The 11,247-nt window shown below is 39.0% G+C and overlaps 1 protein-coding gene and 1 long non-coding RNA gene across 6 annotated transcripts in view; one reads left to right on the top strand and one right to left on the bottom strand.

The window, feature by feature from the left end:
* The window catches only part of LOC118178827, a 65,043-nt gene that overhangs the window by 52,000 nt on the left and 1,796 nt on the right, over nt 1–11,247 (top strand). The window contains exon 8 of the long non-coding RNA XR_004756294.1: nt 2,327–2,388. This is a non-coding gene — a long non-coding RNA (uncharacterized LOC118178827). The remainder of the gene's footprint in view (nt 1–2,326; nt 2,389–11,247) is intronic.
* KRT222 (keratin 222) lies at nt 3,196–11,030 on the bottom strand. 5 transcript variants are annotated; one of them, XM_035347623.1, is made up of 6 exons: nt 10,838–11,028; nt 8,820–8,948; nt 7,838–8,058; nt 6,710–6,786; nt 6,420–6,525; nt 3,196–5,094 (listed from the first exon to the last, which is right to left on the bottom strand). In XM_035347623.1, exons 1-6 carry the CDS (start codon nt 10,931–10,933, stop codon nt 4,881–4,883), a joined length of 843 nt encoding a protein of 280 aa, XP_035203514.1. In that variant the 5' UTR covers nt 10,934–11,028; the 3' UTR covers nt 3,196–4,880. The 5 variants fall into 5 exon arrangements, with proteins under 5 accessions (XP_035203514.1, XP_035203517.1, XP_035203515.1 ...); XM_035347626.1 differs by having other exon boundaries at nt 8,820–8,972; nt 10,756–10,993; XM_035347624.1 differs by having other exon boundaries at nt 10,756–10,993.

The raw sequence follows: 11,247 nt of genomic DNA, 5'->3' as shown, positions 1-11,247 counted from the left end.
CGCGGCCTGGCCGGGAGAGGCAAGAGCCGCGTTGCCCCGTGGCGAATCTGCGGCGCGGGCCGGGAAGGGCGCTCGGTGCCTCGTGCCCGCCGCCATTTCGCGCCTCTCCCCTCAGGCGAGGGGGGCGTCTCCGGTGCGGGGCAGCGAGTGCGGGGCCTGGGCCTGGATAAACCCCATAAAAGAGTGAACAGGGGGCAGGCGAGGCGGCCCGGCAGCGCCCAGGAGCAGTTTGTGTGCGCAAAACGGGCGGCCCGGCCCTGAAACGGTGTCCCTGTGGTGGGAGGCTCGGCCTAGTGCGGCACCCGGGGAGGTTTCTGTGTCTCGACGCAAGGTTGTGCTGTGAAGGAGGCCTAGAGGAGGGCTGTGGGAAGGACTGCGGGTTCTGGGGCTGTGTGGGTTCTAAGCCTGTGTGGGTTGTGCTTCAGAACTACATCAGCCCGACCACCTCAAACGCTTGAACTGAATCGCAGGAGGTTGTGAGTTGCAGCATAGATAATTCCAGGAGCCCTGGGGTAATCCAGAACGATTTGTGGGTATCACAAGGGAATCACACGAGGTAAAAGGCTCGCAAATGAAAGGCCTGGGGCTCTGAGTGATGGGGGAATGTGAAGGATGGCAGATCTCAGTATCCAACATAGGAATCGTTCATACAGTGAAAACTCACAGTGACTGAATGTAAAACTGACTGAATACAGAATGAAAGTGAAGTTGAGGACTGAAATACTGTAATACGGCTAGAAAGATCAAGTTATAGACACATAAGGGATGATTTTGGTGCATCTAGTGAATGTGGTAGTGGAAGGAAAGACAAACATGGAAATACCTGATTTTTGTCAACAAAAATAGATGATGCCTACATAATCCAAAAGGACAGTAAAAGGGGAAAAGAAGAAACTGAGTATGATACGAAGCTGCTGCAAGTTAGGCCCATTTCTTCTTGATGCCTGCAGTTTGTCTGTCCCAGTTTGCTTTTGGTCTTCAATAAGCACGCTTCTATGAATAAAGAGAAGGAACTCTGCCCCTGTCTGCTTACAGCACGTTATATGTGGCCCGTTTGTTGAAATACAGCAAAATGATCTGACTGCCATTTGATTCAAAAAGAATGTAAAAATTGAAAAGATTTTCAGAATGCATCTTCTGAGTACCAGTTTCATGTGGGCAGAACATTTGTAAAGAAAAGGTGAGAAAATACAAGAGGTGAAAAGTAACCTAGTGTTTTCCTGTTTTGACTGCTTCCTGCATTCATCTCTAATTTATTAATAACACAATTTTATTAATATTAAAATGCATTTAATGTTGATAGCATTACATTATAATTTGGCACAGGTCAGTGAAATATTGAATATGGTCATTTAGTTTTACTGATTCTCACTTTCCACACTAATCATTCTGGATCTTTTTATGTGTTTTCGCATTTATGCGCTTGACATTTTTTATTTTGCTCCTTGCCTAACATCCGTGTTGAGACAGTGATAAATTTTTGCCTTCACACATTTTAATATACTGCATTACATGTACTTTAATAGCTTTGTTTATGCATTATCATTCTAATCAGGGGGCTCTAAATATTTTGCTCTTATCCAACTATTTTAATTAGCAACAGTTGCATAAGCTTTGTAATGAGGACATATATTCATTAGAGACGATGAAACTCATTTTTACCTCAGACCTTTGCAGGTAATAGGTAGCAATAGCTGAGCTGCTCTGGATTTAATTAGCAGCCAAGCAGTGAAGAGTTCTTTGCTGTGTTATGAGGCTTCAGTGTTGTAGTCTTGAGTTCTGCAAAGTGATGGAAGATGAGGGTGAGATGTTACCATGAGCGCTTCTTTTTCTTGCTCCCACATGTGGTTCACGATGACACCAGTGGAAGCTTGAGTAGTTTGTTAACAAAAACGTAAGCTCTTGAAATTTGAAAAGAGGGATTTTGTGAGTAATGCAAAAGATCTTCAGTTATATGTGCACTGTGAAGGGAGAAAATAGGGCCAGGATGCACGCTTGAATCCAGTTTAGAGTAAAAACAATTCTTAATATAGCTAACAAAGTCAGTGTCTGGAAGTCCCACATGAAGAAAAAAACCTTTGCATAAGTAAGAGTGGGCTGCCTACAGAATGTTGTGTGTTACCGAAACCAGCTATTACAATGTTCTGTAGTCTTGTTTTTTTTTTTTTTTTCTTTTAGCCTCAGGTTTCACGATCGTAAAACAGGATAACTGGGTTTATGCCAGTTGTTTCAAACTTCAAACAGAAGCTGTATATTTTTATGAGCTGTTGAGTCGAGTGTTAAATCATGGTAACCTCATGTTGATGGAATAAATTTGTCATTGCAGGACAGCTCAGGATGTGTTTGTGCTGCCGGTGGAGTCAGGGAGATGGCTTCAGGAACTGAAAGGTCAGGTCATTGCATGGTTGAAATAATGTACGTGAATAAAGCCAACGTTATTTCTAGTTGCTTATTTCCCAGACAAGAGTGACTACTACAGATACACATACAGATACTATAGATAATTTTTCAACTCTAAAAATCTGTAGGATTTACTGCAAGGTTAAGGCCAGACTTGTGCTCTGTACTATGCTGAAGGAAGATTCTATCATCAGGGGAAAAAACTAGAGTTAGGCTAGAGATGAGGGAACACCAAGAAGTACCGTGGGTCAGACAGTAAGCCAAACACCCGCTGGCTAAAGAAAAAAACGTGTCTGTGAGTAAGATTATTCCGTTACTGTTTACTGCAGAGCTGGCAGTGCCTTCTGTGTATTTATATGATAATTGTTATGTGCCCGTGCAAGCTCTAGCTGCACAAGGCAGTCTGCCGAAGGAGTTCTAAAGGTGTATGTATTACGCTAAGTTTCTGTTCCATACTTACTTGCTATTTATCTTTGCCTGTCAGCTTCTTTTTTAGATCATAAATTTTGTAAGCCAGATGCCATCTTCTGATCTTTCTTGTGCAGCGCTCACAGCAGAGTGCTTTAGATCTAGTCGAGGTTACTGGATTTACCAGAAATCTTTGTAGCAGGAGGGTGCTCACCTTACATGTGTTGATAAAGACTCTTAGGGAATTTGGGTCTTATTAACTGCAGAGGAGAGCTTTAGAAAATGCTCAGTTGCAGTGCTACAGATTTTCTTTTTCTACAGCTTTTATTTTCTGTTTTTTTTTCACTCCTTCCCTTTCAAGATATACACATTGAAACTCACAAAATATGCATGGGCGAACTCAGTTTGATTATTATTTTTTATTATTATACCATAATTTACTTTGGTAAATTTGTATCCCTGTTTAAAGTGTCTGAAAGCAATTAAAACTTAGTTTAAATTCAAGTATCGTAAAATGTACATAGTATAAGCACAAAAAAAGCTGCATAGTGAAAATACTAGGGCAGGCTGCTACATTCAGGATGCCAAATACTCAAGTATTAACAACACCAGATTAGTTTAACGTTAATGATAATTAGCCAGCTTTATACAAGGAAGTATAGAACCATGGGCAATACAGATGCATTGTTCTTACCGTTAACAGAAGATAGAAGCATAACTTAACAGTGGAGGAATTTGCAGTATCAGTTTTTTAACACATGCCGTAAGTAACAGGGCAATTACCGACAAATTAAATCTTACATGCTGCTGTGGATCCTGCAAATACTGTTTATGTTTTTTGTGGATTTTGAGCCCCTGCAATCCTAATGATGTCAGTGAGAGCTTGTGACATCCATACCTCTTAAAAATCCTTGAAAACAAACGTTCTTACATTAATACTATTTTTTTTAAATAACATTTGTCTCATAAAGTCATAAGGTATGTTTGGGTTTGTGTTTCTGTTTTTTTTCCGTGCACAGATGCAAGATCATCTACTGTACTTTGTAAGTGTCCTTAGCTACTTCGAGTAGTAGTAGGGGATACTTAATTTGGTAGAATTTTACTTTGAATATGTAGCCCTTGCTTTGTCTGTTCAGTTGTAGCCATAGTAGTTGTATCGTGGCGTATTACTGGTTTGCTATATGTACGAGATCAAAAGCGTAATTTACCTAAAAGATTTTCCAAACAGGAATTCGTTGAAGATATTTTAATTCATGTTGTTGTAGCACACAAAATGAATTAAATACCGGTATTAAAAAAAAAGTTGTCTGACTCCTTAATTTTGAACAGTTAAGGGGTATAATTTTACTTGATATAGCTAAGAAAGTCATAGTACAGATAGGCACGGACCAGTAAGAGAATGATTGGTTTTCAATGGAAATTACTGCTTCAAAATCAGTGGAACAATATGGCTAAAATATTTGTAACAACACTTTTAAGAAATGTCTGTGTGATAAGGGAAAGAAATTTTTGCTCAGTTATTGTCTAAAAATATTTTAAAATACCAGCTACTTTTAAAAGAAAATGTTGTGAATCGTTTAAGCGCATCATTGCATGTGATTTTTTGCTATTAGAAAGTGCTTTAAAATATATTTCAAATATGACAGTTGTGATATAAATTATTGCAAGGTTTCATCAGTCGTTGCACATATGTAATATTGAATAAGAATGAAATATGCAGTTCTCATTTCCAGAAGGAGAAAACGAGTTCTCTCTTACAAAGACAGATTATGTCAAAGTATAAAGTTATAGTTTAATTTTTTAATATTTGGAGAAAAACTACAAAACAACAACAATAATGAGAAAATGAAAGGACTGTACCCAGAGTATAAAACTAGTAGAAGTTAGGTTTCTTGGAATCTTAACTCCCTTGCTCTTCTCCCTTTCTTTTAAGAGACTTGTACGTTTTTATTGTGTTAAAGTACTTAGTAAGATTTCATAGCTGTGGCAAGACAGAAGGAGGCTGTATAAGTCCATCTACAGTTTATTTCCAGAGCCCGTTAAGGATGAACTTTGGGTTAGTTTGCTGTAGGTTAAGGTTTGATAGAAGGGATACTGCACGACCTCCTCATTACCAGCCTGACTTCAATGTCTGGAAGAGTTTTCTGTTTAGTGTGCAAACATCCTTCATCGGTTGCTGCTAGGTGGAGATCAAAGCGCAGTGAAACTGATTTTTTCCTTAAGCGTGGGTTGTCCTTAAAGAAAGAACCTTCCCATTCTTTAATAACTTCATCCACTTTTTCTGTTCTGAAACAATAAAGCAAATGTGTTTACGATCCTTTAGGCAGTAAGTAATATGTATCTTCAGGTCTGCTTGTAAAATGTGTTGAGAAACTATGTAACAGGCAAGTTATATTGGAAACTGTAGGCACCAGATGGATTTTTTTTTTTTTAACAGCTTCATTCCCCCAGATACTTCATTATATTCTTGCTTTTGTATTTTTATGTAGCCTCTGACACAAAACCATTGCTCTGAGCACATCAGGCATTTGAAGGCATTTGCTTCCAAGGAGAAAGTTTAGAACCCAGCCTCAAATACTTTGTACAAAACCTCTGTACCATAGCCGGCAGGACTGAATTCCTGCATCTGAAAGCCTTCAAAACAGGGAGGAGAATTCAGATCTAAACCTCAGAATGTAGATCTACGATTAATTAAAAAGGAAGATAAAAAAGGGACAGAAGTAAAATATGGAGAATGAAAACCCATCTGATTCAAATAATCTTTAGGCACCCAAATCCTATTGATGTAATCCTCTATTTGTTTCTGGGTTTGAATCTAGAAGTCTGATTCTGGGGGCCTTACCCAGCTCAGTAAACGGCCAAGCAAACACATTCGGATCTGTCAGACACTGAGTGTAAGATGAATAAAAGCGTGAGATGGAAATAAGCTTCAAGTGTGGCATGTGTATGGTAGACCATATGATGGCATCAATTTTTAAATTTCTGTTTTCAGTAGCTCGTTATAGTTAATTGTCAGTGACAGGGTAAGCTACAGCTTGTTTTAAAAGTTTTGTTAAATGCTAGTCTACAAAAGAGTTTAAAGAGTAGCAGAAAATAAAAGAATGAGGCAATGTAGTGCTAGCAAAGTAAATTAAGAAGAATAAAACATACTAATAAACGTTCGGATGCCCACTGAGGAGCCAAGCTCTAGTACAGTAATTGGCAAAATGTAGGAGTTTCCAAGTAGCAAGTCGGAGCAGCCAAGCCTGAATTTATGTGCATAAATATGCCCCAGAGGGACTTTGCAAACATGGTATGGACTCTTTTACTTTCAGGCTTAACTAAATGAATAATTAATAGTTTCATTCTTGACAGGAATAGCAATTAGAAGCATCATCATGATATTGTTAGCTCATGAAGTAAATGCTAATAAAAAGAACTTTAAAATTTAATTTATTGTTAAAGCATTCCGTTCAATATAAAGTGAAGAAGTACCACTGCTACTCTGGAGCTTCCTTGCTGTGTAGGAATGATAGAACAGATATTAAGTAAAAGAAAAGTCAGAGATGCTGATGTATAATGCCCACAATTTACATTTAGTTGTTATTTTGTTAAATTCATGTATGTCTTACTGTATAGTGCCATGAGCTTCAGCACTTTCCTTCATAATATTTCCATCTAGGACTGCTTGTTTTGTCATCAATTCCACCTTCTCAGTTTCATGCTTCTTTACACCATCTATGAAAGAAAATGCAAATATACCATGTATGCAGAAGAGTAAGGTCAGGGCACAGGACCTGGGGGTGTTTTTCTTCCTGCGTTATTGGAAGAAGTTCCTTCTGTAATATTCATTAATTTGTCTGCAGTTAGGAACCTTTTTAAGGCCATAATCCCTTAAGGGAGGAGTGTCAAAAAAACTCACTTGAAGGCAGCATAAACGTAATCTTGCTAGTGGTAGGCTTTTTGTCATCCTTTTGATTAGGTATAGAGCAACGATACCTGCAAAAATAAAAGTTATTGCAAGCATCAAATACTGTTGAATTACTTTAACTTATAACTCGTTTTACAAGCAACTGTGTAAAATTTAAGAATATGAGAAAGATGAGAAGCTCTGATTGTAGCAACTATTTGTTAGGATTTCTTATTCTGAGCATAGAACTAAAGAAAATTACTGAAAATGTCTGTGTCATTTTGTTGTTATTTTCTGACAGTTCTTCATGAGTGGGTTGCGTGCCAGGAAGAGCTATTTAATTTTATTAATACTGAATTGGATGTATTTTCAGAGTTAGAAGCATTAAGTCTGACTCCCCTGTCTGGAATCTTATGCAGCTGTGTGAGGTTGCTGGACTAAAACCCCGGGTTTTCTGCAGGAATGAGTAAGGGAGGCAGTGTCCACTGAAAGGTGTCAGAACAACGTGCCTTCTTTAGTTAAGATACCTGTGCAGAGTGCAGGACCTGGTATTTTGCCTTTTCCTTATCCTCTGTTGTTGATGTAGGTATTAGCTGCCTCGCTCAAGTCTACATTTCAGAATAGTGGTGTTTGTGTACCAGCGATAGGGGCAGGCACAACGAGCTGGAAAATGTCCCTAGAAGACTTATTCTTAAGCAGCATCCTAATGTGTAGGCTCTCCGAACGTGTGACTTCACAGACTTGGAATGGCACCCAGTAACATGAATTCAGCATGCAAATGGGCATCCATCGTGGGACGAGATGTGAACTCCTCTCCAAGAACTTCACACACACGGACTTGCTTCCTCTCTGGTCTGAGACAAATGGAACCCGTGTCAAGCAGCTAACACGATACAAAGCCTACGTCAACATGCAGTGCCTTGGGTGAGGCTGCAGGAGGCTTGCTACTAGCTGCAACATGCTGCTGGCATCCAGAAAGTATGGAATTGGTAAAGCTGAGTAACAATGAAGACCTTTCTAAGGACTTTATGCTGTAATTTTTTAACGATTGGTTCATGTATTTACAATTATGATGGTTAGTTCAATGGGAATTTCTGAAATGGAAGATAAATCTGAGTACTTTCTCTAATCAACAAGTACCTGCTCTCTTCCTGTTCAAGCAGACTGCGGTACGTTGCTATCTCGTCCTCCAGTTTCATCCTAGTGTTCAGGAGAATTTCATGCTCTCGAAGCTGCTTCTCAATACCTCTTCTCACTTCCTGTAGCTCTTTCTCTAAACATTCAATCTCAGCTTCTAAATTCTGTAGTTGCATGTGGTACTGCTGCTCCGTGGCACGCAATGAACGCTCCAAACCCTTTTCCTGTTAAGTTTAACTCATTTTAAGATTTGAAATTTTGATGCTATATGCACTTTTCCTTAACAATCAATGTATTTTTTTTATCAATTCTTTTAAGAATATTCTTTAGGTTCAAGGGTATAGTTTTTATGCTAAAACCTCTGCTGAGATATTTTCCAGTAAAGTTTGTAATAATTTAAGATAGAATAAAACAAAGTAGCCACCTGTTGTACCACCAGTTCACTGTCACTGATTTGACAGATCTCCGGTTTTACCTGTATGGTTAGAATGATAGCCAGCTAAGTACAGCATGAAATCTGAGTGCTCTGTGCACTCTTTTGCCTTAAATATGTTCCAGAATTCAGCACATGGCTGACTTATTCTGTCACAAATCCATTGATGAATTTGGTCCACCCTTTCAGAAAACGTTTTTACAGTAAACCTGACCAGAGTTGGTTAGGCAGAATAACTGGGACCGTGGGGGGGGGAATACCATGCAAATACATGCTTGGCAGAAGTGGAAATCTGAATTGTGTTACACATCAAATAACAGATTGTGAATCAAGACACACGGTGCTCTTAAACACGAGCAGTCGACTTGGTTGTTGCCTGGGGGGTAGTGATCTGTGTGACAAACTGAAAACCCCCACAAAGCTCTGCGTTTTGTGTTGTATTTCTGCTGTACGGTGGATGTGTTTCTTACACAAACTGACTTGTGTAAGTGTACACCAAGAAAAATATTTTTTTTTTTTTCCAGATTTTGACTATCATTTTATGATTCTTACCACAGCATGGAGAGATTCGATTTCGATCTGCATATGGTGCCACTGCCGCCTGGCTTCACAGAGTTCTGCTCTGGCTGCCTTTAACGCTTCTGCATCTTTGTCCATTCTTTTAACTGTAGCTGCTTCTAGCTACAGGGGATATATATATATATTTATATACATATATGTGTACACAGAAAAGTAGGTAATTTGAAAATATTCAAATAAAATGAAACAGACAAAAATCTCTAACGGGGATTTTTTGAAGATTCACATAAATTTGTTAGAGCTAACAGTGATGAGTTGATATTTTATGTACTGTGTAGAGCAGAAGTCCATATCCTGCCGTTCTTGGTGGGAGGTATTTGGTTAAATCTTCAACCCTAAATTTTTGTAGTAGAAGTATGCCAGTACAAACTAACCATTTGTATTTAGACCTCATCCTCCTCTAGAGTAACTGCGCTTAACTTGACTGCAGTTAAAGGAACTGCAGTCAGTTCCTGCAAACAGGTCCATGTTTGAATGACGTTCTTTGGTTTTAATGTATCTTTGATTTCAAGGAACAGCTTTATAGAATGGGAATGCTTTTGATTGCTTGCATGGATGCATTCCAGTTGACAGGAGCTGTAATTATGGTTTTGCCTGATGTAGTCATTGACTAGATTTCAGATTGTTCTGGAGCAAGCACCTCCATTCATTCAAATATCCAAATCAACTCCTTTTCCTTTCCTATTACAAATCATTTTTTTAACCAGCCCTGAGCATAAGTGGGGTCATTTTAGATTTGAACTCATCTTTGATTTTGATCGTATGTTACTGCGTTGTACTTCTAGAATAATTATTTTGCTTATGGAAGTTATTTTTCCTTTGTAGTTCTGAGTTTTACTACAAGTGGTGAAGGTGCCATAAGCACTTGAAACTCTGCATGCTCTTTTGCCTATTTTAGACCTTTACGTAGGTTCTCATGATGCCATCAGCTCTAAGAAAATAAACTTTAATTCAGGTGTTACAAAGCAAGTAGAATAAGATCAATTCCCCCCTCCTCCCTTAATATACTAGCCTATTGTAATTTTTTTCATGGCATTGTTGTGGTGGAAACTCTAGATTTGGCTAATCCACAAGTGAGCGCCCAGCAATCTTTGGTTATCCTTTTGTGCCTGGGTACTGCAGAGTTTATGTGATGAGACCGTAATGGTCCACGTTGGCTGCTGTGTGCCAAACACCACCACAGACACAATTTAACCATCTGGTTTATAGCTGCCACAGGATTAGGGTGTAGATCAACCAGATTGCAGCAGTAATCTGGCCTGTGGTTAAAAACAAACAAAAACAAAACCCAACACAAACAAACAAAAACCTCCAGAATTTCTGCAATGCCTAAGTACAACAGGGTGATAGAATACCTAATTTTCAGCCTGAATTTCTTGGCATTTGATGGCTGTAAGTTGTTTTTCCATTTTATTTCAAAGTTCAGTTAGGTTTTAGAGATGTTTTGTATGTAAATCTAAAGCAGCAGCATTGTGTGTTGATAACAATAAATCCGTATGAACGAACAAATTATATTTGCTAAAAAGTATGACAGTTTTACTGTGAACAATACAAAATAGTTCCTGAAAAGGTGCTGTTTTCTTTAACATAGGTGCTAAAAACTGTAAAGCTTTCTTTATATACATGGCTTCTTTACATCGCCTTTGATTTTCAAGATTCTCAGTTCCCGTGGGATAACTGAAAGGTGCTAGAGGTTACCGTGTTACTGCATATGTCGTCATTTTAAAATCCCAGCAATATCACTGTCGCAGGTACAGAAAAGCATCCAGATGAATTACACAGCACTCCTTCAGTGTGAATTTCATGCCCTAAACAAAACCTTTTCCGTATCTTCTAGTTCAAATCTTACTGCAGTAAAATCAAAATCCCTTCCCCAAAAATAGGCTGCATCGAAAAGGAAATACTGTACCTCATAGAGGCTGAGGGAGGAATTGTACAGACAAGGGTTGTCTCCTTACTCTGGAAGGTGTATGTCTGCATGAAGTCATTACCTGGGTCCTTGCTGAGATGATGGTCTTTATCTGATTTCTGGTGATGAGCGTTTCATACTTTGCCCTGATCTCACGGAGGAGCTGGGACAGTTCCATTCCCCTCCCATCCTCCACCTTGGCTGCCCGAACCTTATTGATAGGGTGAGGCGGCTGCTGCAGAGCCTTCCCTGCCTGCAGTGAGACGAGAGGGAAAGTACAGGCAAATTTTAAAGCTGCAGAGCTTTATTTCTGAGGAAGCACTGGAAGGTCGGGGGCTTTCAGTCCTTTCTGAAAACGTTGAATAATGCAAAGATGTCGCTTCTGCAGCAGTGAAACGGTGATACCTAAATTATGTGCTGAAATGAATTCATACGGTGTCTTTGTGCTTTTGTTGCACTGTAACCCAGGTTTTTTATAATGCCAAAAAAGTG

Source organism: Oxyura jamaicensis, chromosome 27 (assembly GCF_011077185.1).
Source record: "Oxyura jamaicensis isolate SHBP4307 breed ruddy duck chromosome 27, BPBGC_Ojam_1.0, whole genome shotgun sequence".
Taxonomy (NCBI): domain Eukaryota; kingdom Metazoa; phylum Chordata; class Aves; order Anseriformes; family Anatidae; genus Oxyura; species Oxyura jamaicensis.
This window is presented reverse-complemented; position numbering and strand designations above follow the sequence as displayed.